The 27,592-nt window shown below is 44.7% G+C and overlaps 1 protein-coding gene across 2 annotated transcripts in view; it reads right to left on the bottom strand.

Moving 5' to 3' along the window:
* Nucleotides 1–27,592, bottom strand: part of LOC137305369 (BAR/IMD domain-containing adapter protein 2-like 2) — a 51,676-nt gene that overhangs the window by 2,336 nt on the left and 21,748 nt on the right. The window contains exons 4-13 of one of the 2 annotated variants that reach the window (XM_067974207.1): nucleotides 24,322–24,383; nucleotides 22,461–22,532; nucleotides 20,561–20,677; nucleotides 15,183–15,329; nucleotides 13,624–13,746; nucleotides 11,771–11,921; nucleotides 8,702–8,909; nucleotides 7,383–7,454; nucleotides 5,759–5,981; nucleotides 1,106–1,146 (exon numbers count right to left, since the gene is read on the bottom strand). In XM_067974207.1, the coding sequence (XP_067830308.1) occupies nucleotides 1,106–1,146; nucleotides 5,759–5,981; nucleotides 7,383–7,454; nucleotides 8,702–8,909; nucleotides 11,771–11,921; nucleotides 13,624–13,746; nucleotides 15,183–15,329; nucleotides 20,561–20,677; nucleotides 22,461–22,532; nucleotides 24,322–24,383 (1,216 nt within the window). Of the gene's footprint in view, nucleotides 1–1,105; nucleotides 1,147–5,758; nucleotides 5,982–7,382; nucleotides 7,455–8,701; nucleotides 8,910–11,770; nucleotides 11,922–13,608; nucleotides 13,747–15,182; nucleotides 15,330–20,560; nucleotides 20,678–22,460; nucleotides 22,533–24,321; nucleotides 24,384–27,592 lie in introns of both variants that reach the window. The other variant, XM_067974206.1, reaches the window with a different exon arrangement.

Below are 27,592 nucleotides of genomic sequence, written 5' to 3' on the forward strand. Positions count from 1 at the left end.
ACGTCTCGTTGAGAACTGGAAATGCACAGCAGGGTGATCTGTATCTGAAAGGGAGGACTGATTATTGATTCAAGTGGGGTGCTTCATCAAAGCTGAGGTATTAGTTCAGCTCTGATGAATTGTTCCACTCGAAACATTAACCTATGTAACTGCACATGACTCTAGTGCACACAACATGGTTCACCTGGAATTTCTGTGTTGGGGGGGCGGGGGAGGGGGGGAAGTCCCCGATCTCCCACCGTGACGTCAGCGGAAGATCAGCAAAAACCCCAGAGAAGAGGCTCAAACGGGTTTCCGACAAAGTTACAGCAGGAGTTCAAGGAACCCCCTTAATGCCCTCTGAAGCGGCTTAGCAAATCGCCCAGTGGTTAAAAACAAATCACTTCAAGGCAGTGGTCCACTACCGCCTTTTCGAGGCCAGTGAGGATGGTCAATAAATGCGGCCTTGCGGGCATCACCCACGTCCCAAGAACGAAAGAAAGAAAAATGTCACCAGACTCAAATGCGTTAACGTGCGCTCCTTCAAATGTGAGGTTAAACTGAGGCCCCGTCTGCCTTCTCAGCTGGACGTACAAGATCCCACTGAGAGCGTGAAGGGAGCCGGGCGGGGCGGAATTATTTCGAAAAAGAGCAGGATAGTTCTCCCCGGTGTCCTGGTCAATATTTATCCCTCAACCAACACCTAAAACAGATTATCAGGTCATTTATTTCGTTGTTGTTTGTGGGACCTTGCTGTGCGCAAAATGGCTGCTGCGTTTCCCATATTACAACAGTGACTACGCTTCAAAAGAACTTCATTGGTTTTGGGACATCCGGAGGTCGTGAAAGGAGCTATATAAATACAAGTCTTCCTTTCCTTTCTATGTTCAGCCTCTCCTAATTCAGCGATCGTAATTACATCGCATCAATCCACGTACCATTAAAGTGAGGTCATCATGGCCCCAATGACTCAGAAGGTCAGCAATTTATTACAAAGTAAACTACACGGCTAACAGACTGACCGTGCTCAGTATTATTTCTCATGTCCTCCTAATGCAATTGACTCCATCAATCGTTATTATGTACCCCTACTCTAGAGAATTGCTTGGATGTAAATACATCTTACCGTGGAAAGAGCTCAGGCTGGTTATCTGCACTGCCAAGGACCTAAAAACACAAGAAGAAATTAGAGCTTTTCTTTGTTCTTTTGGACAAGAAGCCATAAGATAGGTTCAGCTGAGGGCCTTCAGCCCAATTGATCTCCCCCCTCCAGAATACCAACCCATCTCCCCATTACAGCATCCAGTTTCTTAAATGGATGAAACCAAGCATTGGCCTCAACCACCCTTAAATGCCACCACCAAACGAAACACTTTTCCCCCAAAACTGTAGACCAATATTCTGCGCTCAAGTCTCACAATCTTCTATGGCTATGAGGCGATGGGAACGTCTTTCAGATGATACATTAAACCGAGGGCCCGTCTGCCCTCTCAGGTGGACGCAAAAGATCCCACGGCACTATTTGAAGGGGAGCAGGGGAGTTCGCCCGGTGTCATGGCCGATATTTATCCCTCAATCAACATCAGTAAAAAGAGATTATCTGGTTGCTGATTGTGGGGCCTTGCTGTGCGCAAATTGGCTGCTGTGTTTCCCTACATTACAACAGTGGCTACACTTCAAAAAGTACTTCATTATCGGTGATGCGCTTTGGGATGTTCTGAGGTCATGCAAGGCGTTACATGAATGCAAATTCTTACTTTCATGTACTTATTATCTGCGGCAAAACTGCTGCACAGCAGCTCCGATATTCAGTCGTGAACCACTATTGGGATATTCAACATTTAATGAATAAATCTCGCTGTTGTGTGTAGGTGCATTTACTTGAGGTCCAATCTAATATCAGAAGACAGAGGCTGGATTCATTTCCACTGAAGGTAGGGTGTGCATGCATCACACAGCAAATAACACAACATTCCTCCCCCATTGAGAACAATGGGCGTCCACACCTTACAGAAAATTGTTTATCAGATTCCCATCTCTCCCGGTGAAAGCAATAGGAATTCATGTCATGCATACACCAAGTTAACTAGGCACCCTTCTTTTGAAAATATTGGAAAAATGTGGGCGAAAAACAGCATGTTTAAGGAATATTAACGCCTGCCCCATTTCTTGCAGCTGAACATGGGCTTCGATCGCCAGGCTGAGTATGTTCTCAGTTTTACACAGAACAAGAGCACCACCTGCTGTAATCTCCCTCCTTTCCCTTTAAGATGTGGAGATGCCGGTGATGGACTGGGGTTGACAATTGTAAACAATTTTACAACACCAAGTTATAGTCCAGCAATTTTATTTTAAATTCACAAGCTTTCGGAGGCTTCCTCCTTCCTCAGGTAAATGTAGCTAGGTAACTAGGCACCCTTCTTTTGAAAATATTGGAAAAATGTGGACGAAAAACAGCATGTTTAAGGAATATTAACGCCTGCCCCATTTCTTGCAGCTGAACATGGGCTTCGATCGCCAGGCTGAGTATGTTCTCAGTTTTACACTGAGGAAGGAGGAAGCCTCCGAAAGCTTGTGAATTTAAAATAAAATTGCTGGACTATAACTTGGTGTTGTAAAATTGTTTACAATTCCCTTTAAGAGGCAGTGAACGTTTACTGCTGCTCACCCTTGCCCAATACGTTCGACCCATCAAAGGCAGCAAAACGATGTACAACACAGAGAGTTAGAGAGCAGCACACGGCCCTAGAATATTCTCAAATCAACAGATAGCAAAAGCCTTACAAATTGCTCAACCAATATAGTGCAGATTAAGGTTAAAATCCTTGATTATAAATTTGTAAACCTGCCTTATCTTTAAACAGTAACGCACGCAGGGAAAAGAGGGAGGAGGGAGGGGAGGTTGAATCTTTCAGGTCTGCTCAGGTATACAGCAATCATGCACCATGTCAGAGGGAAGGTCAAAGTCACAAAATAAAACATTTTATATTAACCCTCTCTCACCTCATAATTGCACTGGCTCACCATTTATACAACTTTTAGTTCCCAAAGTTTCAAAATTAGTAATGGGCCCTTTAAAGCATGGCAATTCTACCCAAATGGGCCACCTACTCAACAACAGTGGTAAGCCCAAGAGAAAAATGTCTCGCCCAAGTTGTGTGTTAGTAATTGAGCCCATTCATCTGCCTGCTATCCACGGCTTTCCAAATTTCTCCAACTAGTATATTCTGTAGAAATCAGTGTGAGCATACTCACCAGTACGGGGAGGATAAAATGAGTTGCTGTTCGACGGTCAGCTTTTAGCTGCAGTGTTTGACCAGTGACTAGGTTTAGACCAAGAATTACCTTCATTCCTAATCTCAGCCAGACTGTAATAGGGAATGACTGAGATAAGGGAGTGACTGAAGTGAGGGAAAGGCACTTTCCCAAAGTGGAAGGGAGTCAAGTGCATTACGATTCGATTAATAGGCAGGGGCATGGGAATAGGTCACATATTGGTCTGGAACACACAGTAGGGCGAAGAGAATAACTTACAAAGTGGTAGTGCACAAACTTGGTAGCCCAAAATTGTATTTTGCTGGCCCATGGCTAGCAGGCTACTATGAATTTCAGCCCCTGATTAATTGATCTCTGCGCTCCTCCAATTCTGGCCTCTTGCGCACCCCCGATTTCCTTCGCCCCACCATTGGCGGCCGTGCCTTCAGCTGCCTAGGCTCTAAGCTCTGGAATTCCCTCCCTAAGCCTCTCTCTCCTCCTTTAAGACGCTCCTAAAAACCTACCTCTTTGACTAAGCTTTTGGTCACCTGTCCTAATATCTCCTTATGTGGCTCGGTGTCAAATTTTGTTTGATGATGGCTCCTGTGAAGCGCCTTGGGATGTTTTACTATGTTAAAGGCGCTATATAAATGCAAGTTGTTGTTGATGTAATGTTAAAACAATGTACAATGATCTCCAAAAAGGGAGATAATTTCGACGATGGATGTGAGACATCTACAACTGCGCGATGGCCATTTGAACGGCACTGAGTGGGAGAGGGTTAAACATTCCAAGAAGCAGGGGGGACAAAATCATGCTTTCTTACAGAGACTCCCCGCATTCAGCAGAACGTGCTGCTGCCCTGAAGCCACCAGAAATCTGGTTGCGAGGTCGTGTCCAAGAGAATCGATGCAAATTTTGCCTGCTGGCAGGGGAGAAGAAAGCACGTCAAAAATATCCAATTACAGGGCTTCAGGGGAAACGCGGCTGCCAAAGGGAAGTCCAGCAACTCGAGCAGGGGAGTGATGGACTCATAAACATGAGATGGCAAGTTCTCGATAGCCCCAATTGGTCTACAGCCTCATCTGCCTCCACTGGCCGTGCTTCATGATCCTGAGTCTGGGATGCTGGATGAGATTGGAGGTTCTTTCGTGGGTGGGCAGTAGAGGGAGGGTGGAAGGAGAAACATCTACCAGAAACCCTACCCCCAGCAAGTACTCCTACTGTTCGCTGATCAGCGTATAACATGAACAAGAACTGCCTTTAATACATTTACAGCACACATTAGCCAACGGGAAAAGAGGGCGACAAATGTATTGAAAAATTGCTCTTGGCTTTTCAAGAAGGATAGAAAGTTAGTAACTAATCAAGAACTAGTCGTAAGTGCTTAACTGGGGTTCACACTGGGCTCCTAGATCTTAAGGTGGAGGGGGGATGTGAGCTGATCCCAGAGGATCTACAAGGTCATAAGATTCCTGTCAATCCATGATCAGATTATTGTAATGTTCTGTATTTGCTGACTTGCTGGCACATTATAGGCCTAATCCTGTGCTCCTAATGGGGAGAGCCATTGTTGCAGGGTGTGTGGGTCAGAGAATTGGGGCCCACAGTGTTCTAGACCTATGAACAATCTGGACTTCCTGCAAGCACGGCTTCCCCACTGGGAGCGGGGAATCACCCTGATGTCTATTACTGAAAAAAAAAACGTGTTCTGCGATAACTACGATGTTTTGCAATAGGTAACTGACATTGTCTTTCAGAAGTTCAGTCAGGGGGTCCCTGGGAGAGTGTACATAAACCAGGGGGTCCCATGGGGAGTGTAAATATACCAGGGGGTCCCGTGGGGAGTGTAAATATACCAGGGGGTCCCTGGGAGAGTGTACATATACCAGGGTCCCATGGGGAGTGTAAATATACCAGGGGGTCCCATGGGGAGTGTAAATATACCAGGGGGTCCCATGGGGAGTGTAAATATACCAGGGGGTCCATGTGGAGTGTAAATATACCATTGCAATTCTAGCCACTGGAGAATTAATTGGAAGTGGTTGTTATGATTTGGAATGCACTGCCTGAAAGGGTGGTGGAAGCAGATTCAATAGTAACTTTCAAAAGGGAATTGGATAAATACTTGAAAAAGAAAAATTTGCAGGGCTATGGGGAAAGAGTGCAGGAGTGGGACTAATTGGATAGCTCTTTCCAAGAGCCGGCACAGGCACAATGGGCTGAATGGCCTCCTTCGGTGCTGTCTCATGCTATGATTCTATGGTTCTATCAACCTCAAATTCAGGTTAGACAAAGGAGAAATAGTTGTCCTCTCTCGGAGGCTTTAGCCAACATGAAGATGTCTCAAATCTGCAGGCAACAGCGGCCCAATAAGATGTCCACTGCTTCAGGAAAGAGAACAGCGCACTACACGTCTGCCAATGCATACGGCTTTCATGGAGTTATTAAGAAAAACGCATTGAACTCTCTGAAAGAACTGCCCTTCCCCTTTAAACGGACACAACGAGCGCGTAGAACTCACTTTGCTCCTTCCGCCCTCCGACACGGCCAGGCTGGTCGCACTGTTCCGCCTGCTGCTCAAATTTGGAGGGGCTGGACTTTGACTCCTTGTACAGGAGCCAGATGGCAGCGGTGGTGCAAGTGGCATGGGCGCTGCTTTGCTGCTGTAATCCACAGGGGGCAACACGTAATCCTTAGAGTCCAACATATCTTCAGCACTTCGGCTGCTCCGCATCGGAAATGTCCTGCAAGACAAATAGAATATACAGCGTATCTTTCTGTGTAGGAGCCACATTCTGCAAGTGACACACTTAAGGGGATAATCTTAACTTTGGCCATTAGTGTAAAATGGGTGATATCAAATTTGCCACCCATTGACTTCAATGGAAAAGGAAAATCAGAAGTGTATAATAGGCGGCCAATTCGACACTCCCACCTCTGAGTCAGAAGGTTGTGGGTTCAAGCCCCGTCCAGAGACTTGAGCACAAAATCTAGGCTGACACTTTCAGTGCAGTACTGAGGGAATATTGCACTGTTGGAGATGGTGCTGTCTTTCAAATGAGACATTAAACTGATGTGTGCCTTCTCAGGTGGACGTAAAAGATCCCATGGTAGTATTTTGGAGAACAGGGGAGTTCTCCCTGGTGACCTGGACAATATTTATCCCTCAAGCATCGTCACTAAAACAGGTTATGTGATCATTTATCGCATTGCTGTTTGTGGGATCTTGCTGTGCACCCAAATTGGCTTCCACGTTTTCTACATTGCAACAGTGACTACACTTCTAAAGTACTTCATTGGCTATAAAGCGCTTCAGGACGTCCTGAGGTCATGAAAAACGTTGTATAATTGCAAGTCTTACTTTCCTTTTTGTTGGCGACAAGTACAACAGTCTGATGCTGCTTCCTCATCTGTAGGTATAAACTAGTGAAAATAAATTTAGAAGAGACACCAGGAGGAGCTTCTTCACACAAAGGCTGACAAATGTTTGAAATCATCTGCTAGATTGGGTAGCAGAGGTTCAGACTTCAAGGGCATTTAAAACGCATTTGGACGTGTTCGAACACTAGAGAGACGAGTTTCCGCGTACCAAAAGGCCTTTCCTCATCCTTGACTTTCCTTACATTATGATGGAGGGGAGCCTTCCGCTGATTTCAACCTGCCATGTTTCCCCCCCCCGCCCCCCCCCACCACCCACGTTGCAATCTACCAAATGACTCAATTAAAACTGGAGAAACGTACCCAATGAGGAGGGGCCTGGCAAGTCTGAATCTCAATTGAGGTCATGTAACCTGGAGTCTGTGCTCCACTGGGAGATTTATCCATGATTCAAGCTTCTGGCAATGTAGTCTGCAGATGTCACCAATTTTGGTAATGATGCAACTCTAAGTGGCCAAAGACTCTGGGAGGAGATGATTAAGCTCAGTTCTTTTCTCCCTTACTCACAAAATGTGAAACAAACGTTTTTTTAAAACTTGGCCCAAGTATTAACAAATGAAACGAATCTAGAGTACAGTAGTCAGACTTGCGTGACAGGTAAGCCTTGCGAGTCCAATCCATGAGCGCCCATCAGAGAAACTACAGCTGTAACTATTAGCCTAGTGGGTCACTCAAATCAGTAAGCCATCCCCTGAAGTCCTAATTACCTCGGTGAAGGGTCACGTCTCCGTATCTCGTCTTCCAAAGGCCTCACGTACGAGCATGGGAACCAGCCCTGTCTGTGAGAACAGATTTAATGGACGTCATAAAACAGTCGTGGTTTGACGAGATAGAAATCAGAAGCATTTTCTCATCTGACTTTATTTGGTGGCTCATCGCAAACCGTTAGATGATGTTTCATTCCCCACTCCAGTCATAGACAAATTAGGAGAGATTTTCCGATGTGGGTGCAGTTTAAACCCAAATGGTTTGAAATGGTTCATGTGCTCACGGAAGCAAAGTGTGCTGTTAGCACTCAATTTTCCATGGTCAGCTCATTATAATTATGCAGAGATTCTGACGCGAGTGTAGATATGTGCAGGGGGCACATCGCTGGTGGGCGTGGGAAATTTTGTTTAGGTCAAATTTAAAGGGATGTACACAATTAAAGGGAAGTGTCAGACTAGGGGGGAATAAAAATACATACAGCATTAGGATAGGCTAGGAGGGCATTCCAACCCATTGTCTCGGCTGAAGAGGGAGAAGGGTAAGCAATGACGACATAATCAGATCACTAATAACAGCACTGAAGCAAAATCAAGATGTGAAAATGCTTAAAAGTCATGTTTGTAAGTTGAAGTTTCTAACCGCGGACATTCCATGATGTACTAAAATGTCAACATTAAGCCGAAACAGTGAGGTAATTCATAAATCATTGGTGTGACCGCACTTGGAATACTGTGTACTGTTCTGGTCGCCACAGCACAGAAAGGATAGTGTGGCCATTGAGTGGATACAGAAGAGAGCAACCAGAATGGCTGAGGGGATGAAGGGATTGGATTATGAGGAACCATCATGTAAATTGGGCATGTTCTCACTGGAAAAGAGGAGGTTGAGAGGTTGAGAGGATTACTGCTTTGGGGATTCTAAAAGAGACTAAATAATATAAACCATGACAAGATGTCCTGAGGACCCTCAACCATTGGAAACTGGATTGAGACGGCCAGGCTCATTTCATACAGCACTCTTACAGCCATCTGAGGGAGACTTCCATCCCAGTGGTCTAGGCTGGATTCAAACCCACTTGCTTGGAGTTTAAAGGAACATTTTCCCCTGACTGCATGAAATTTGGAAATAAGTGAACATTACCCACTAGTAAATTAAGTTGTACCCCTAACATTTAGGATTATGTAGCAAAGTCCAGTGTCTTCATTAGAAAAAAGGAAGATTGAGGGAACACATGATCAAGCTTGTGAGCTTCATGAGGAAAAGGCTAAATTGCTTTATGTCCAAGAAACCGACTTGCCCTTTAAAGAGAATGACATACTTGGGCGTTCCTTCCAGCTTTCCATAAAGCCAGCCATTCTTTGCCTCTGGTACCAATATCGCGATGATATCCCCTCTTTCGAAACTTAACATGGTTTGATTCCTGCCAGCAGAGTGAGAGGCCACGGCCTGGACTCGAGGACTGTTCATTGCATTGATTTTTTCTCCAAGCGAGCCGGACCTGGATAGATGGCTGCCAGAGCCCGATCCTGAGAAAATGTACAATAAATATCAGTAATTAAGTACGCATGTGTATACATATATATTATAAATATATATAGCCATTAATCATTTGTCCACCACCAACTCCATTGAATTCCCGTCTCCCTAGGCTGGCTAGTTTTCTAGATTTTCTGCTCACACACATGGCAGTGAAATAAACCCTAACATTACAGTAATAAACGTACGTAGGTTCAGAATTGGTTTTGCTTCTATAATGTGAGTCTTATGCTGCTGTTCAAAACATTTCCATCTGATTCCTTCGTCTTCCTATTTTCCCCTGTTTTTCTTTCCATTCTCACATCGATACTAACTTTTTCTTTTAATTACGTTTTACTTCAAAGAAATTTGCCCTATTTCCTCGGCTCCTGTTAGCAACTTCCCGTTCTAGTGCTCAGGCTCGCATTGCCCATAATTGGCTGAACAAAAGCTTCGACCATCAGGTTTTCAGCCATCGTGGCACAGGACAACGAGGATTGCAGCACTGGCCTTTCTGACCGTTTGATCCGAACTTGTCGACAACCCGGGGGAGTAGAGGCCACTGGAAGGAGTTCCCTTCTCGCCGAGACAAAAATGAACACTAGGGTTTGCCAAATATTTTTCCACGTGGGCAAAGCCCCTTCAAAGAAAAGAAAAAAGGAAGACTTGTGCTTATTTAGCGCCGCACCACATCTCGAAAATACCTCTAAGTGCTTCAAATAAAATAAAATCTTTGACGTGCAGTGTGACTGCTCTTACGTAAGTGAACGGACCAGCCTGAGATCAAAGGCAGTCAAATACTGTTGGTGAAAGAAGTTTGTAGATTGGCAAGTGTTTGTAAATTTCTGGCTCCGGCTCAGAAGAAACCAACAGGAAAGGAATAGCTTTCTTTCAACTTTTTTTTTAAAAGTATTATTGACATTTTGAAGTGAAATTTATTAATGAATCTTTTTTGGCGCAACTCATGGTAGGTTAAAGGATGTGTTCATCATAAGGACAGGACCATTACATCATATGAAATAGAATGTATGTGTGTGTCCCTTTAAAGCTCTGCAGTCTTAAAATGGGGCCACTTACATGTCAGTTTGCAAATGAGAACCATGGGTTTGTTTGATTGACAGATCAATTAACCAACTGGAGAGTGTGTGGAAGCAGTATGTTCTTGGAGAAAGGGGGCTGAACATTATTGTCGTTTTTCCTCTTCAGCCTCTGTCTCTCCCTTTCTCTTCTCTTCTAATCTGCTTTTTTGCTTGTCTCTCTCTACTCTTGTGTCTTTCCTTAAGGTGAGAGGTAATGGGTGGCATATCATGGTGCGCTGGGCAAAGAAGCTGCCATTGGCTGAATTTGGGGTGGGAGGTGGGGGTAGGAGGGAAAGTGTGGTCCCTTCTCAACCCCTCCCCAATTATTTATGCTTCCCCCAACCCATCATGTCCCCAACCCCTTCACTTTCCAACAGCTCCCTCACCCTCCTACCAACCCTTCAATCACATCCCCATTGAACAATCTGCCCAAGCACTGAATCCTCCCCCTCTGCTTCACTCTGGTCACTCACTACACCCTTAACGCACGATCGACTTCCACCCACCCCCCCAAAGAAATCTCACATTGCTCCCTCAAGAGTGGGGTAGTTAGAGACTCGATGCCCCTTCACCGTCAACCCGTTTCCCTCCACCCCTTCTTCTTCGCTGTTTTTCTAAGAAGCTTTGTTTGCTTTCATAATTCCAAAAAAATCAAATTAATATGTGAAAGACACTAGGTCTGTCTCTCTTTCTAGCTGTCTCTCTCTCTGTCTCACAGGTTTAAGAAATTAGAGAATTTATAACTGTTAACAGGTGAGAGAATAAATTGGCTTGAAAATTTGACTTTTTTTGAAAACTGAACACAAATGTGAGGAAAGACACTCTCTCACTCAGCTTAATACACTTTCTGAAGTTTATAAAGCATGAAAGAAAAGTTACAACAGGTGTGCAAACAGCACACTGTCATTTTTCTCCATACACACACAGCCTCTAAACTCTCAATATAAACCTTACCCGAGTAAAGCACTTGAAATTTGTCCTCGAGATTTTCTTCAAATAATTTTGAAAAATAACTGAGCATAACCTGCTAGAAGCTAAAGAAAAATATTTCACCAATACAGCTGACTTGACGATACTGGTGCATCGATGGAAATTAGCTGCATTGCATATGCTCAGATTGCAAATTAAGGGCACAGCTCTGGGCAAAAAAAACATCAATCCAAGCTTAGGCTTTTGAAAGAGGCTGAGTCTTTCAAGTAAAAAGGCATTGAACGACACAAAAGACAATTCAGGGAATAAATGTAATCGTGTTGTGAAATATGTACTTTTTAAAAATTTTGTTTAAACCCTTATTTGAAGCATTAGAATCATCAATTACTGAGGAAGAAAACGGCAGATGAGAGATTTACAGAAGAAATCATTTTCACCAAAAGCATTTTGAGTGATTTGTAGAGAAAAGATAACCTGGTAGCTAGATTGTGCAATTACAGGGTGATGAGTTTACATAGGAATTTATAACAGCAAAAGTTGAAACAAAAGTATGGTAAAAAGAATGAACACAGGAAGTGCTTGCAGATGCGAGTGTTTTAGTAAGATATGAAAGAGAGAGATAGAAAGAGATAGAAAATGATAGAGAGAGTAAAGGATAGAGAGAGATAGAAAAAGATAGAGGTAGAAAAGGATAGATAGAAAGAGATAGAGATAGAAAAAGAGATAGAAAAAGATAGAATGATAGAAAAAGATAGAGGTAGAAAAAGGTAGAGATAGAAAAAGATAGAGGGATCGAGTGTGAGAGAGATAGAGATAGATAGACATACACACACATATAGGACACTTCTTTCTGAATATCTTACTCATTGTGGGGCTCCTTTCTTCTGGTTGCCTGTGATCCGAGTGTGAAAATGGTAACTGTTCGGCCCCATTTAGCTCACGCCTCAATGGCTGAGGGCTGGAAATGTAGCTGCGTCTCGAGACATTGTCGGCGCTGGAAACGTCATTCTGTGGCTGGAATTTTTTTTAAAAGCACAAAATCCGTCAACCGTCAATACACTAGATCCTCAGTAAGTTGTTTTCCAGTAGTTAAGTGACTCACGGTAACAGGATGCTCCAGTTTCAGTATTTGGAACAGAGCTCAGGGATTGTATTTCATTACCATTTTCTGTGCCCTGAAAGCACTTCAATGGTTAGTCTGATTGTGCAGCGTGTTGGTATTTGCACTACTGAGTGTGCGATAAATGGGGGAGAGGTAGCACACGTGATTCTTCATCTCCTCCCCCTCCCCCCGTGGCCAATCTCTGATCTCTGCTGTGGTACTTTTGGGTGGTGACAAACAGAAATGAGGCACCTCCTTCTTGGCCAAAATAGAATATTCAAGGGCCTTGCAACAAGTGCCCTGTCCTCTCTCTCTCTCTCTCTCTCTCTCTAGAATGGTGTTGCTGCATTTAGGCATATCCAGAAAACAGGCAAAGGACAGGGTAGAGATTCGATGTGGGATCATGCCTTGAGTTCAAATGTTTGCTTTGTCATTCAAAAACATCGAACGTCTACTAAGGTAAACCTTCAGAACTAATGCTCTCACATCAAAAGAGACAGAAGTCAGTGGGAAATTTTACTTCTATATTTAAAACCCAGAAGGTGACTTGCTGGGCAGGAAACCCGCAGGATCGGCTGGTTTTACACACTGCCCCAATATTGCTCTCCGTTGACTTCAGTGGAAAGTAAAATCGGACGGGGTGTTAAACCAGCGTTGCACCCAATCCCGTCAGTTTCCCGAAGGGCGGGTTAGGTTGAAATTGTCCCCGTGGTGTCTGGTTTACCTTTTTTAGAAACTTCCAGACAGTCCATTGAAGGACAGTCTGGTCTGAAAACCAAGCAGATGGAGATGGGATGCAAAGCACAGAGAGAATGATAAAGAATGAGGCAAAACTACTAAATAACAGGGAACCATCTTTCCTAGCAGAAAACAAAATACTTAATAAAAGAACATATTAAACTTTCAAGATGGGGACAAGGTATTTGGTTTGTCTGGTCCGTGCCAAGGCTTCTTCGACAGCACCTCCCAAACCCGCGACCTCTACCACCTAGAAGGACAAGAGCAGCAGGCACATGGGAACACCACCACCTGCACGTTCCCCTCCAAGTCACACACCATCCCGACTTGGAAATATATCGCCGTTCCTTCATCGTCGCTGGGTCAAAATCCTGGAACTCCCTTCCTAGCAGCACTGTGGGAGAACCTTCACCACACGGACTGCAGCGGTTCAAGAAGGCGGCTCACCACCACCTTCTCAAGGGCAATTAGGGATGGGCAATAAATGCCGGCCTCGCCAGCGACGCCCACATCCCATGAACGAGTAAAAAAAATGCCCTTGCAATCCCGTTCACCATATGGATGTTACAATTGCTCATTTCTTTCATAAACTGTAAGTCAAAACATCTATTACATGCCTATGGACAGAGCTATTACAATTCTAGTCTGGACCTTTCCTATCTTCCCAGTTCGGAAACCCAGCTTTTTTTTTTTAAGAACAAATTCCCAGATCAGACAGTGTATCAGAACCCAATTATCACAGTACTCCACCAAAATCACTGCCCTGTTGACGAGCGCTTTTGAGTTCAGCTAACTTGGCCAGTAAATAGGCCTGCTGGGGCTGCATGCTGAGATAGGATTCGGAATGGAAGTGCCCCTTACTTTTTGCTGATTTACCGTATTGAGGGTCATTCCCATGGAAGAGGGCCGTGGGCTAGCTCTGCCGGAGATGTTGCCAGAAGACATGGAGCTGGTATGTTCTCTCCACCCTGGAACCTTGTTGTGGAGAGTTTCTTGGGCCTGAAACAGAGAAAGAAGAAAAGGAATGTTGTGAGCCGCACAGCAATTAGGAGATTAATGGTGTAGCGATCGCAGATATCTTGTGGTATCGCCAATCCACGTAACACTGCGCTGTGGAAAGGATAAAGTGCGTGTCCCCACAAATCTCCATATAATGAGGTTCCAGTCTCAACTGCACTAACATGGGGCCAGATGAAAAGTAAATCAGCAGTACCAATAGCTTAGTGGGCCACCCAGTGTGGCATTGATCGATGCAAACCAGATCATCAAGATTATGAAGGATTGTAATAAAAGGCTTTCACTAAGTAGTGGCAAATTGTTTCTACTAGTTAGTAAGATGGTAACAATACAGCACAAATTTAAGATAATAACAAAAAGAATTAAAAGGCTAATACAAGCTTGAAAGGCCGAATAGCCTACTCCTGCTCCTATTTTCGATGTTTTTCTAAACAATTCTGTACACAGAGGGTAGTTACAATGTTGTTGAAGCAGCGCCATGAATTCTTTTAAAAGGGAATTGACAAAGAGGTATATAAAAGGGTATGGGGAGTAAGCAGGAGAGTGTACCGAGACTCAGTGGTTCATGTGGAGAAACATCCCTGGCCTTGTTTCTATGTTACAATGATTCAGTGAACCATTAAGGTCCCTGCTTCAATCCCAAGGCTGTGCTGAATTGGCTGATTTCACCTGGTGGTAATGCATGGGAGAAGGACAAAAAAAAAATTCAGCCAGGCTTCCTATTCCTGAATGATCCCTGCCCATCAGACGAGGACAGGATTGCTCTTGGCTGTGATCTCTCCCCCACTCTACACAGGCAACAGTTGGCCAATAATAACTGTCTTAGTAGACACAAGAATGGACACTTCTCAAGGTACAGAACATAGCATCTATCACTTCACATCATAGAAGGTAAGCGGATTAACAGATAATGAACACATGGTCCATGCAATCTCCTGGACTAGTTTTGATTGCCTGAGAGGTATTTCCCAAAGTTTATTTTTTTCTCTCTTATTGGCCTCTGTTTTTTTTGCCTCTCCCAGAAGGTAACATGACTGCTGAGGCTGGAGAGTAGGAGGTGTCTAGTCATGATGTTCTAGCCATCATGTGGGGTAGGCTTGATGGTCATTTCCTGCCCGTCATTTTCATATGTACATACCCATAGAAGAAGTTTGAAACAAAATGTCGGCTCCCAGGCTGCAGATCTACAGCTTGAAACAGAGCAACAAGCTAATGGAGGGGCAGGGTAAATGCACAGGTATCTTCCTTTTCAGGTTAAAGGGCAATTCAGTACAATGCACTTCCCCTTTAAAGGCAAGCCAGTCTATACTGTGCCATGGAGTTCATTGTCTGTGTCTCTCGGAGGATCTGCGTCTCTCGGAGGACCTGTGCCTCTCGGAGGACCTGTGTCTCTCGGAGGTCCTGTGTTTGATGCCAACCTTGCTGTAGAAAGTGAGGAACTGATGTGACAGGTGGAAGTGTTTCTCGGCCAGGAATCGATATCGACGTCTCTCTTCAGCCAGAGCCAGCTTGTGACTGTCCTTCAGAAATGATTCCATGCTGGACTCAAGGTCATGGATCTTCTCCTGAAACAGAATATAAACAAAAGTGTTTAGGCGACAGAGAAAGGAGGGGAGAGAAAAATCACGAGCAGAGCAGTCTCACGAGAATTGCTGATGTTTAGGTTTTTTTGCCAGTACACACAAGTTCTGCAACTGGACTTCAACATTTTACATCAATCCGAAGATCCAAGCACAGAATATCAGCAATGGAGCTTTACACACTACTTCTCCTGGTGTGGAATGCTCACCCAAGCATCCTTTTCGTCTGTCCCTCTGTCCCTTATATGCACAAGTCTTTTACACTCTCAGCAATCACCTGGGATAAATTTAGAATCATAGAATGATACAGCACAGAAGGAGGCCATTCGGCCCATCGTGCATGTACCGGGCTCTTTGAAAGAGCTGTACAATTAGTCCCACTCCCCTGCTCTTTCCCCACAACCCTGCAAATTTTTTTCCCCTTCAAGTTTTTATCCAATTCCCTTCTGTAAGTTAATGTTGAGGTCAATTTGTGCTCATCTATCCTTGTTTCCAGCTGCACACTTGATGTAATCATAACCTCACATTAAAAAAGAAATCTTGGTTTTCTTTCTCTGCGTGGGCTGTTCTTTGTCTTTGTGTTTGGACATGCTCTTGCAACCTCTTGTGCTGTTTTCGTCCTCCCAATTGGCCACATCTCTATCTTTCTCCTGTTTTCTCAGTTTCATGCAATTACTGGTCACTTTCTTCTCTCCAGCCAAGAAACAACCCAGCGTTGTTCCGATATTTAGCTTTGTTGGAAGGCATGTATCATGGGTTGTATATTATTGAACAATCAGCCCGTGATATAGTTTAGGGAAGTGCCATTTTGTTTTGAGTGGCGTAGGAAAACCATAATCGTTAGCAAGATTTTGAATGGCCGTTGTTTTTTTTTAATACTGGGCAATGAAACTTTTCCCATTTCAGGCACACAGTAGCAGGTGAAGCAAAGCGAAGCTCCTTCTACTCTGCCCCAATAATATGCATCGGCCCCAACCTCAAGGCAGTATTCCCAATTGCACCAATGTGACATTTTTTCCCATTTCCCAAGTTGGCCATCCTCTGGTTTTTCATGATGTGGAGATGCCGGTGATGGACTGGGGTGGACAAATGTAAGGAATCTTACAACACCAGGTTATAGTCCAACAAATTTATTTTAAAATCACAAGCTTTCGGAGATTATCCCCTTCGTCAGATGAATGAGTGAAAAGGTTCTCAAATCACATATCTTATACTATGTTGGGACAGCATCACACCAATCAAAAGGTGTCGTTGTTATTCAAACAGGCCAGTCACGGAGAACAGCACGTCCCAGTACACTGGATATACATTGTGTCAATTACACAGGCAGGCAGAAAGAAACTCAAAATGGCAGAGAGAGAGAGAGAGAGAGAGAATATTAAAAAACATATAATATTTTTCCCCCTTTTTGCTGCTGGGGTTACGTGTAGCGTGACATGAACCCAAGATCCCGGTTGAGGCCGTCCTCATGGGTGCGGAACTTGGCTATCAACTTCTGCTCGACGATTTTGCGTTGTCGTGTGTCTCGAAGGCCGCCTTGGAGAACGCTGACCCGAAGATCGGTGGCTGAATGTCCTTGACTGCTAAAGTGTTCCCCGACTGGGAGGGAACCCTCCTGTCTGGCGATTGTTGCGCGGTGTCCGTTCATCCGTTGTCGCAGTGTCTGCATGGTCTTTCAGAGTGAGACTGCCAACCAGTGCCAAATTAGGGCCAAATTTGTGCTGTAGGCCCATGCCCACAAGGAACTGGCTTGTGATTGTCCAAACTCATTTCTCACAGGACCCTCAGGGCCAGCTGACGAGGAAGACTTTCATTCCATTGTGCTGGGATGGATTTTAACCACGGTCCCAGAGAGGAAAGGCCAGTATCTGGACCACTGTGCCAGCCAGGTCCCCTATCAGAAGCCAATTTAACTGCACCTTTCCTTTTTCCTCGCAACTTTCCCTGTAATCTTGTCATGAGCACCAAAAGATCTTAGCAGCCAATTACAATCAGTTCGTTTATGAGGTCTGTCCTACTGTAGCCACATTCATACATGGGTCGTCACCCCTGTGAAACACAAGGACCCTAGAGTGGTTCAAGTCTAATTTTAACCCATATTCTCCAATTCCATACCCTGCTCCTCAAATTGCGTCTAGCACCATCAGTGACACGGGCAAGTTAGTGGGAAGCCTACTCGTTCTTTGTTCTAATAACCACTATTTTAGCCAGTTGAACTCAAAGACTACCCCTACACACAGTTACACACAGGTTACATAAGAACATAAGAAATAGGAGCAGGAGTAGGCCAATTGGCCCCTCGAGCCTGCTCCGCCATTCAATAAGATCATGGCTGATCTGATCCTAACCTCAAATCTAAATTCATGTCCAATTTCCTGCCCGCTCCCCGTAACCCCTAATTCCCTTTACTTCTAGGAAACTGTCTATTTCTGTTTTAAATTTATTTAATGATATAGCTTCCACAGCTTCCTGGGGCAGCAAATTCCACAGACCTACTATTTTCTGAGTGAAGAAGTTTCTTCTCATCTCAGTTTTGAAAGAGCAGCCCCTTATTCTAAGATTATGCCCCCTAGTTCTAGTTTCACCCATCCTTGGGAACATCCTTACCGCATCCACCCGATCAAGCCCCTTCACAATCTTATATGTTTCAATAAGATCGCCTCTCATTCTTCTGAACTCCAATGAGTAGAGTCCCAATCTACTCAACCTCTCCTCATATGTCCACCCCCTCATCCCCGGGATTAACCGAGTGAACCTTCTTTGTACTGCCTTGTGAGCAAGTATGTCTTTTCTTAAGTATGGACACCAAAACTGTATGCAGTATTCCAGGTGCGGTCTCACCAATACCTTATATAACTGCAGCAATACCTCCCTGTTTTTATATTCTATCCCCCTAGCAATAAAAGCCAACATTCCGTTGGCCTTCTTGATCACCTGCTGCACCTGCATACTAACTTTTTGATTTTCTTGCACTAGGACCCCCAGATCCCTTTGTACTGCAGTACTTTCCAGTTTCTCGCCATTAAGATAATAACTTGCTCTCTGATTTTTCCTGCCAAAGTGCATAACCTCACATTTTCTTTTCCTTTTCCTTCCCTCTTGCCAGCCTGGGCCTGAATACTCTGGGCTGAGTTACATGGGGTGTGTCCTTTACTTATGTGGGATTCTTCTGTAGTTTGGTTTGGAGACGCTTGAGCATTGTGACGGGGTTGCAAGTGCGCCAGATAACATAGCCAAACCCCATCCCCCCACCCTCCAAAACAAAAAAAAAAGAACCACAGAAAATATTGGCCTTTAGCTGCTGGCTCAATTCCATCTACAAAATGGGGAAATTCAAAAGGCAGACCTTGTCCGAGTCATTTTACGAAAGAACGCCAATAAAATAATAAAAAGGTCTCTAAATTACTGATCTGCCAACCAGATTAGCACAGTTTGCCACAGTTCATTTACAGAATCATGCACAATGAACCCTAGCGGCTCTGAGAAAGGAACTGAAGAGAAAGGCAGGGAGACACTAATCGTATTGCCACACAAATTACGTTGCAGCAACAAAGCAACAGATCCAGAGCAGCTTCGACTGGTGTTTTTGAGATTCAAATGCTACGGAAATAAGAATTCTTAGCAACGGGCCCAATAAACCAATCCTTGTTCGATTGACCTCAACCCCACCTACCCACATTCTCATTACAGAAGTAATTCCTCAATCCACCCCCCCGGAGGGAGGGACGGAAAGAGGCTACACTTGCAGAGGTCTCAAGGGGAGATAGGGCTCCAATGCTGCAGTCCCCGATCTTCTGGGAGATTGTCCAATGATCCCTCATTGCCCTCAATCTCTTCTCTCAAGAACTGCATCTAAGTAGCTCTTGAACACACTTATACCATCGATAGTGGAATAACCACACTCGACAAAATTAAGTTGTGTAATTCAATTAAATGGTGTCAGCCATGGCTCAGTGGGTAGCACTCTCGCACCTGATCAGAAGGTTCTGGGTTCAAGTCCCAAAGACTTGAACACAAAATCCAGACTGACACTCCAGTGCCAATACTGAGGGAGTGCTGCACTGTCGGAGATGATGTCTTTCCGATGAAACGTTAAACCAAATCCCCATCTGCCCTCTCTGGTGGACGTAAAGGATCCCATGGCACTATTTCGTAGAAGAGCAGGGGAGTTCTCCCTGGTGTCCTGGCCAATATTAATCTCCCAACCAACATTCACTAACAAATAGATTATCTGGTTATTATTTCATTGCTGTTTGTGGGATCTTGCTGTGCGCAAATTAGCTGCCACGTTTCCTACATTAAAACAGTGACTACACTTCAGAAGTACTTCATTGGCTGTAAAGCGCTTTGGGATGTCCTGAGGTCGTGAAAGGCAGGATGTAAATTCAAGTTCTTTCTTTCACTGCGAACATTGTGAACAAAATACATCCCAGTCAGCCGTAACTGGGATGTAGGTGGCCATAACTGTCCTGTAACCATTGTGAGCCAGTCAGCCTTCCTCATGGAGATACTTATCTCCGTGCAAGGGAGCCTCTACAACTCCTCTCTCTGTTAGCGCTGCAACACTGCCGATAGAAATAGCAAATCATATTGCTGTGGTTATAACACTAACTGTTTTCTCCAATTTGCCATTTCCCCACCTTTCCCAATTGAAAGCATCTTACAAACAAAATGGAAAATGCTGCAGATAACAGTGTAATGTCCACTCATGGGTTATCCACGCAGCCTCACTTGTTTATTCACTTCTGTCTTATTATATGTCTGTATTAAGGGGGTCCTCGAGCCCTGATCTCTGCAAGGTCCCTATTTTTGGTTTATCAACTTCTGATAGGTTGGGTAGCTCAGTTAAGTGCAGATCTAGGATCCAGTAGGTCTTTGGTTCAAATCCTGACAGGATTCATTCTCTTTCATCCTTCTACGGTGGATAAAATGAGCACACTTGCCCTGGCCAGATCCCAGATAGATTAAACAAAACCAGTTCGCTGCAGAATAAAGCAGCAGGTTATTTTCATTCTGTTCCTTTCTACATTGGATAAGTACTTTAAGGGGAAAAGAATTGCAGGACTACAGGGAAAGGGCGGGGGAGTGGGACTAGCTGGGTTGCTCTTGCAGAGAGCCGGCATGGGCTAGACGAGCTGAATGGCCTCCTCCTTCTGTGCTGTAACCATACTATGATTCTTCTCCTGCAGTAATTACCAATGAGGCCCCCGGCCTACCTGCATGTCCCTGGTGTGTGTGCTTCTCATTCTCTCCATTCTCTGCAGCTCTGCATTTGCATCTTCTAGGGTCTCTGCCCTCTTCTTATGTTCCATTTCAAAACGGCATTTGCTAGTCTGCAAAGAAAGAGCACTCTTTGCAATTTTTGTTTAAAGGACCGGATCGTTTTAGAATAAAAAAACATTTCGCAAGTCTCCAGTCGATAGTCTCGAGTTCAGTGTCTCTCCCATAAGCAGATCCTATGTCCTTTATGATCAGGAGTTTGCCTTTACCACCCAATATCTAGTCACATGACAGCATGACCGAGCTGTAACAACAAAACCCCTGGTTATAAGGACTGGATACTGTAATCTTGCACATGCCAATATATATATGCTTTTCCAATCTTCTGAAAAGCTGTCTGATGAACACTTTCATCAGGTGAGGCCAAATATAAGTCAACAGGATGGTTTATTTTACAAGCAATAAGTGAATGAGCAGAGTAACATTTACAGAAAGTATAACCGTAGTCCTTATAACAAGAAAATAATAAAATATGTCACATTGTCCCTATTAGCAGGTTCTCTGGTCAGAAAGTTCTTTGAAATTGGGTCGGCCCTGAACTTACAGATGGTGTCCCCACCCTCTAGGCCTGGCGTCCCTGCCAGCTCAAGCTACAGTGTCTCAGGCTGTGTGCTTTTTTGTTCCTTTCTTATCTGGACAGAAAGCCAACAGTTTAACCTCTGACCCTCAGGAATTGGCCAGTTGAGCTGCCAATAAAACTCAACACTTAGGAGAGGATCATATCCAGACAGCCCCAAGCTGACTGAGTAAGCGTGAAATTAGCCTCCCCCACCCTCCCCCAAACACATCGGGCCGGATTTTCCTGTGAAATAACGGCGAGGCTAACAGGGCTCACCGTTATTTCTGTGCAAATGGCAGAGCAATTTCCGGCCACCGTACACGCGCAGTTAAAACGCGGAAATCCGGAAATCGCTGTACCAGACGCGAGCCTCCTCCGTAAGCTGCGGGAAAACCACATCTCGCTGGCTGACTCACCGTTCAAATGAATGGAACGGCGCGAATTTCCTGCACTGACCTGATGGATACGAACTAATCTCACCAAAAAAAAGGTACGTCAAGTCATTTCAAGTCTAACGGCGTGGTAAGTCTTAATGACGGCCAATCAATGAACAAGTGTGGAGTCTCATTCCTTCAGATTTTTTTTCTTTCGGTCTCCTTTATCTCTGTCTCTTAATTCAAGTTATTTCTTGCCCTCTCTTTATTTCGCTTTCTGTACCTGTTTTGACATTGAATTCACTGTTCTAACTTACACTTCCTGGTTCAGACTCTGCGCTGCTACAGCCTGATTGGTTAAGGGGACAGACAGTTGCTTGGCCCGTTGGCACAGGTCCCAGATGCCCAGGAGAGAGGGCCGCATTGGTTTGAGGGCCCGACGAGAGGAACTTGCCCTGCAAAAAGCCCATGAAAAGTCTATGGGCAAGTGCATGTTGAACAAACGTCAAGCACACTTGGTTCTCCGCTCACAGGAAAATCCAGTTCATCCATCATGTGTGAATGCTTACTGGAAAGTATCAGAATGTCATAATGACCCAACATATAAGGATAACAATTTCAAAGGCCTGCTCATTACTTTTCAAAAAAGCTCATTAAGATACCAACCCTAGGGAGGTAAACCTCAGAATTTATATCAAAACCATATTGTAGCTTAAAGCAAAAATTCCTTTCTAGGCAAAATAGCCCAAATTCCTAAAACATGACGACCCTTTTTTGCCTCTCCATCAGTTATTTGAAGTTCAGAGTGAAGTCAACAATCGTCCCAACATCCTGCACTGGACCGTTACCAAGGAAGAATTTTGAAACCAATTAATAAAAAGAAGGCCATCACAGTTTACTCACAGATATGTAATCTACGTCCAAGTGCATATTATTGTCCATTTCCCGGAGAAGCTCATCATTGAACCTCCGAAACTGCAAAAATAAACACCAATTACTAGAAAACTGGGCCTGCTGTGAAGCCTCATCATCGGGCCCACCCGACATCTGGCAGCGTTGGAGTATTTTACCACTTTTAAGAAACTGGAAGACTCCCTGATGTTCCAAAACATGGCATTCAAGAAGAAAATTTATGGAACTGAATAAAACTTTTCTTTTACAAAGGATTAATACTCTATTGTACTGTTATTGAGAAACCTAGGTGAAGGAGCAAGGCACGTAGCGCAGGATATCACCAAGAACGAAGGAGATGGAGAAAAGATCAGGTAAGTGGAGTAGTGGTGGTTAGGTCACGCCAAGCTTGTGCTGTATGAGATTGTAGGGCTTAGGGAAGACTTAGGGAGATAAGGAGTTCCACAATGATGAAGTCCTGAGAGAGAATGAGAGAGTAGGAATCATCGCGATGAGTACTGATTTCAACATGGTCTGGATGTAAGGAGAAGGAAGAGCTTGTAACACATTATATGGAGCTTAAGAGGAAAAGGAGAGGAAAGGTTAGAGAAGCAACGGCCACAGCAATGTTAATAAAATAGAGAAGCCAGTGTAAAATGTGGCAGGTGTCCAGAGACTGCAAAGATGCTGATTCCACTCCCTGTCCAAAGACTCCCCGATGCTGTTCAAAGTTGAACAGAGGATGTCCATTTAAAAAAAAAGTATTCAAATCTTTCAATGTTTGCTCAGTGTGAAAAATATTCCATCAGTACCTTAAATCCAGTTGTGATGGGTTTTGTCTGTGTTGAGTAGTTGATTTCAACCAAAGCTGGGATAGGGGTGTTAAAATTAGCTTCAGTGCTCCTGGACCAGGGATGAGGAAAAATTGGCTCTGGTCCGTATCCAGTGTCCCTGCTTTAAACGTAGATGTTCGCTGAAGACAGGATTGGTCGTGTCTGTGATCCTCTTCATGGTTGAATAGCCAGCCAAAACGCACTACCATTGCGTAGGTCTATTCCCTGGATGTCCTCAGGGCCCCTGACTGGCTCGGAGCCTCATGTAAGTGTATGGTCCTAACCCCTGAATAACGGTCACTTTGGTGAGTCGCTAGGAGCCTAGTGCCTGTGGAACCAAAGAGTCAATGCCTCCAGGAGAGAGGGAGAGACAACTGGCGAAGAAAACTGGCTGAGGGGGAGATTAAATCAGGATACCATAATATTGGACGGGACAAGGACAGGGAAAAAAAACTGCCTCTGAGTCAGAAGGTTGTGGGTTCAAGTCCCACTCCAAGGACTTGAGCACATAATCTAGGCTGACACTCCAATGTGGTACTGAGGGAGTGCTGCATTGTCGGAGCTGCCGTCTTTCAGATGAGACGTTAAACCAAGACCCCATCTGCCCTCTCAGGTGGACGTAAAAGATCCCATGGTGCTATTTTGAAGAAGAGCAGGGGAGTTCTCCTTGGCCAATATTTATCCCTCAACCAACGTCATGAAAACAGATTATCTGGTCATTATCTCATTGCTGTTTGTGGGACCTTGCTGGGCGCAAATTGGCTGCCGTGTTTCCTATATTACAACAGTAACTACACTTCAAAAGTACTTCACTAGTTGTAAAGCACTTTGGGACATCCTGAGGTTGTGAAAGGCGCTATATAAATGCAAGTCTTTCTTTCTTTTTACTGCTGGTGCAGGTGAATATTCAATGTAGGCGCAGAGATCTTGGCATCGTGTCTCACACGATTTCTGTAACATCCGAGATGACTACGTCCGGGGATGGTGGCCAACCTGTGTTATCTGGAATTTTGGCCTACTCAAAAGAAAGAAGTACTTACTATTACTTCCAGGTCATTGCTGAGCTGTCTCTGCGTGTCTGACATCTGCAACAGGACCTGACCTGTACAACAAGAGGAGGAAACAAAATGGGAAAATCAATTCAAAGATCAGCCAGTATAGAGCTTCGAAAACACTAACTCCTCACCTTTCGCAAACTGGTTTCAAATCAAGGCTCGACTGCAACGTCACAAGATAATTACAGATGTGGGAGGCCTTTCAGCCCATCTTAGCTCATAGTCTAGGGAAAAAAACATTGTAGTTTTTCCATCATGGTGGCCGGTGAAACTATGATTTTCACTTTTATCATCCTAGCAGGAAGACCCTTTCCAGATGTCAATTACTATGTGCGAAGATAGTCCTCCCGACATCAGTCCTAAACTGACCTTTCACCAGTTTAGCTTGCATCCTCTTGTTCTAGTCTCTCAACCTAATTTATAGTGCTCCAGGTTTACCCTACCATTATCATTTAACATCACATATATAAGGTTCCCTCCTTTCAAAGCTGAAGAACCCTACTTTCTCCGGCCTTTCTTCACAGCTCAATCTCTGGTGATCGGGGTCAGCTTGAAGGCTTTTTTCACCACTGCACCTATGGTCTAGATGCCTCCCTCGGTAATCAAACTGGACATATAATGCTCAAGATGCAGTTTGACTAATCCACTGTACAGTTTGAGCATGGCAACCCTCCAGTTTGTACTCTGCTGATTTAGAAATATAGTTCAGCGTTCTATTCACTTGATTATCATTGCACCACAATGATCTGCTGTGCCAAGAGCTGACGATTGCCCCAAATTCATTTCATCCTCACCTACAGCTAGCCCTGCACCTTCCAGTGTGTTTATGCCGCCAGCTTTCCCTTCCATTGTGCGGTGCGCTACACCCCTCTGTATTAGATTTCATCTTCCACCATTCCGCCGATTTTATCTAACTCCCTGGCTGCTTCCTCAGGCTTGTCTCCCCTTCCCCCTGGGTGTAGGATCATTCGCAAACGGAGAGAATGAAGCTATTCTCGATGTGACAACGTGGGGCCGAGGCAGATCTTAGATTGTATACTCAATCCCTCCATGTCCCAGCTGTCACACTAGGGCAATTTGCATCATTCACTTATAAATCTTAGCAGGAAGGTCATGGTAAACCTGACGCTCCCAAGAGCACAGGGTGTTCTGACTAGACTAATTAGAAACATTAGCCTTTACGTGTATACTTGGTAATTAAATAGGAGAGGAGGGTGATTCATTAAATGACATGAATTACTTCACCACAGGAGTTTATTTCTTTTTTTAAAAAGGAATTAAATATCGGAGAGTTAGATACTAGTGGGATGAACCTTTTCTCATCCTTGACTTTTCTTGCGAACTTTTTATTGTGTATATGAGAACAATTCATCGGTTAAGGACCAATTTCATAAGTTCAATGCTGGAAACCATGTGAAGCTGGTTTAATTTGATTTTATCTATTACCTCCTTTTTCAGTCAATTCTCCCCTGCCCCTCACTAGAGTACGGTGTCAGATAATCTCCAATGCCTCATCCACATAGTTATTCTTAACGTGTGAGCCTACAGAGCGAGTATCTTCTGGCTATTTGACTGCAGGGTGCATCACTGCAAAACCCAATCCTGTCCTTACCTCAAACCCATATACCTGCACTTGTTTTTTTTTAATCTGATCTCATGATGTATGTGACGCTGACAAGATTACATCTATTGTCCATCCCTAGTTGCCCTGAGAAGGTGGCGGTGAGCTTTCTCCATCAACCACTGCAGTCCGTGAGGTGATGGCGCTCCCAACTCCCAGCAGGGGTCGCCGGATAACAATCAGGAGCAGAAACCCTTGACGTTTCTTCTCTCCCCAGACCAGGGAGGCTAACGCCAGCTGTAGAAACACTTACTGTCACCTATTGGAAACCGGCCAATTCAGCACGCGTCAGGGAATGAACCTAAGGCCTTCCTAGTCTGCATGTTCATCTACTCACTGCTCTTAACCAACTAGTCCATTGGTGGAGCAAACTTTAGTTGTTTGTGTGTTCTTTATTAGGTTTGCACGTTTACACTTATTCTGCCCCTTTCACTTAAGTGCAAATTAGTTTCCCGTGTGTGTCAACACCAATATGGCAACATAGGCTCAGGAGTCATGCCTCGATCTTAACTCCCGAGCTCCCCAAAGTCAAGCCATCTCATACCACTGGGCTTCGCACCGTGTGGAGTATAGCTCCAGTCTGGTGTAAAGGTGGGTTTAAAAAGGCCTCAGGTGGCCCGTTGACCTCACGAGCACCTTAAAAACTTTATTATTGAGTCCAGTTAACAATATGAGGAAGCAAAAGCAGCCCCCTTACTGTTAAACGGCAATCCCCAGGGGAGCAGGGGCCCTGCACAGGTCTCTCCTGACGGGCACAGCGCGAGTCACAACCCCACAGTATAACTTCCGTTTTGACGGCGGTGTTTCACCTGTACAGCTGCGGTTTTAAGACCAATTAAAATTTGCTGTGCTGACATTGAGTGCTGTAATGGCTGTGCTGGGGATGGGACGAAGCCGGGGCGGGGGGGCGGGGGGGGGGGGCAAAGAAGTGGAACTGTGTATCTATGCGCCCTTGAAGGCGAGCTTCCACTGGGAGACGAGTTCATCTGTCAGCTGCATCCCAACACACAGTGGCCAAATGGCCGCCCCATCTCAAACGGATAAAGCCCATTCTCCCTGCTATTAGAACGTAGAAGTCCACATATTATCGCACCATGCGGCATAAAGAAAGCGAGGGGCCAGGGGAACAGCTGCTTTGTACTTTATGGTAAGCCATGGGAGATAAGGAGCTTGCCTCATGAACCCATTTTACAACAGCTATATCAACTTCCTCTTCGCTCCCTTTCAACCCAAGCCCCCGACAGCCAGATAATATTTCCATGATATCGTTACTTAGCAACGAGTGATAACTGCAGAGTGGAAACTAAGATCCAGGTTAAAGTATTTGGCAAACTAAAAAAGTTACAGCGTGCAAAATTAGCTACCGTGCTGGTGCTTCCAGAACATAGGAACGGGAGCAGGTCAGTCAGCACATCGGGGGGAATTGTAAACCCCAAGAACGGGTGGGAGTTGAAAACAGTTGTTTTTTTGGGTCGCGACTGCAAACCGGCTTTATTTCCGGGTGTAACGTCGGTGCGGAAAAGTACCGGCTTTCCACTGGGAACGCCAAGTCCAAAAATGTTGCGGTTGCGACCCATAAAAACAACTGCTTTCAACTCCCACCCGCCCCCAACCCATCTGTTCTTGGGGTTTAAA

This window comes from Heptranchias perlo, chromosome 40 (assembly GCF_035084215.1).
Source record: "Heptranchias perlo isolate sHepPer1 chromosome 40, sHepPer1.hap1, whole genome shotgun sequence".
Lineage (NCBI taxonomy): Eukaryota > Metazoa > Chordata > Chondrichthyes > Hexanchiformes > Hexanchidae > Heptranchias > Heptranchias perlo.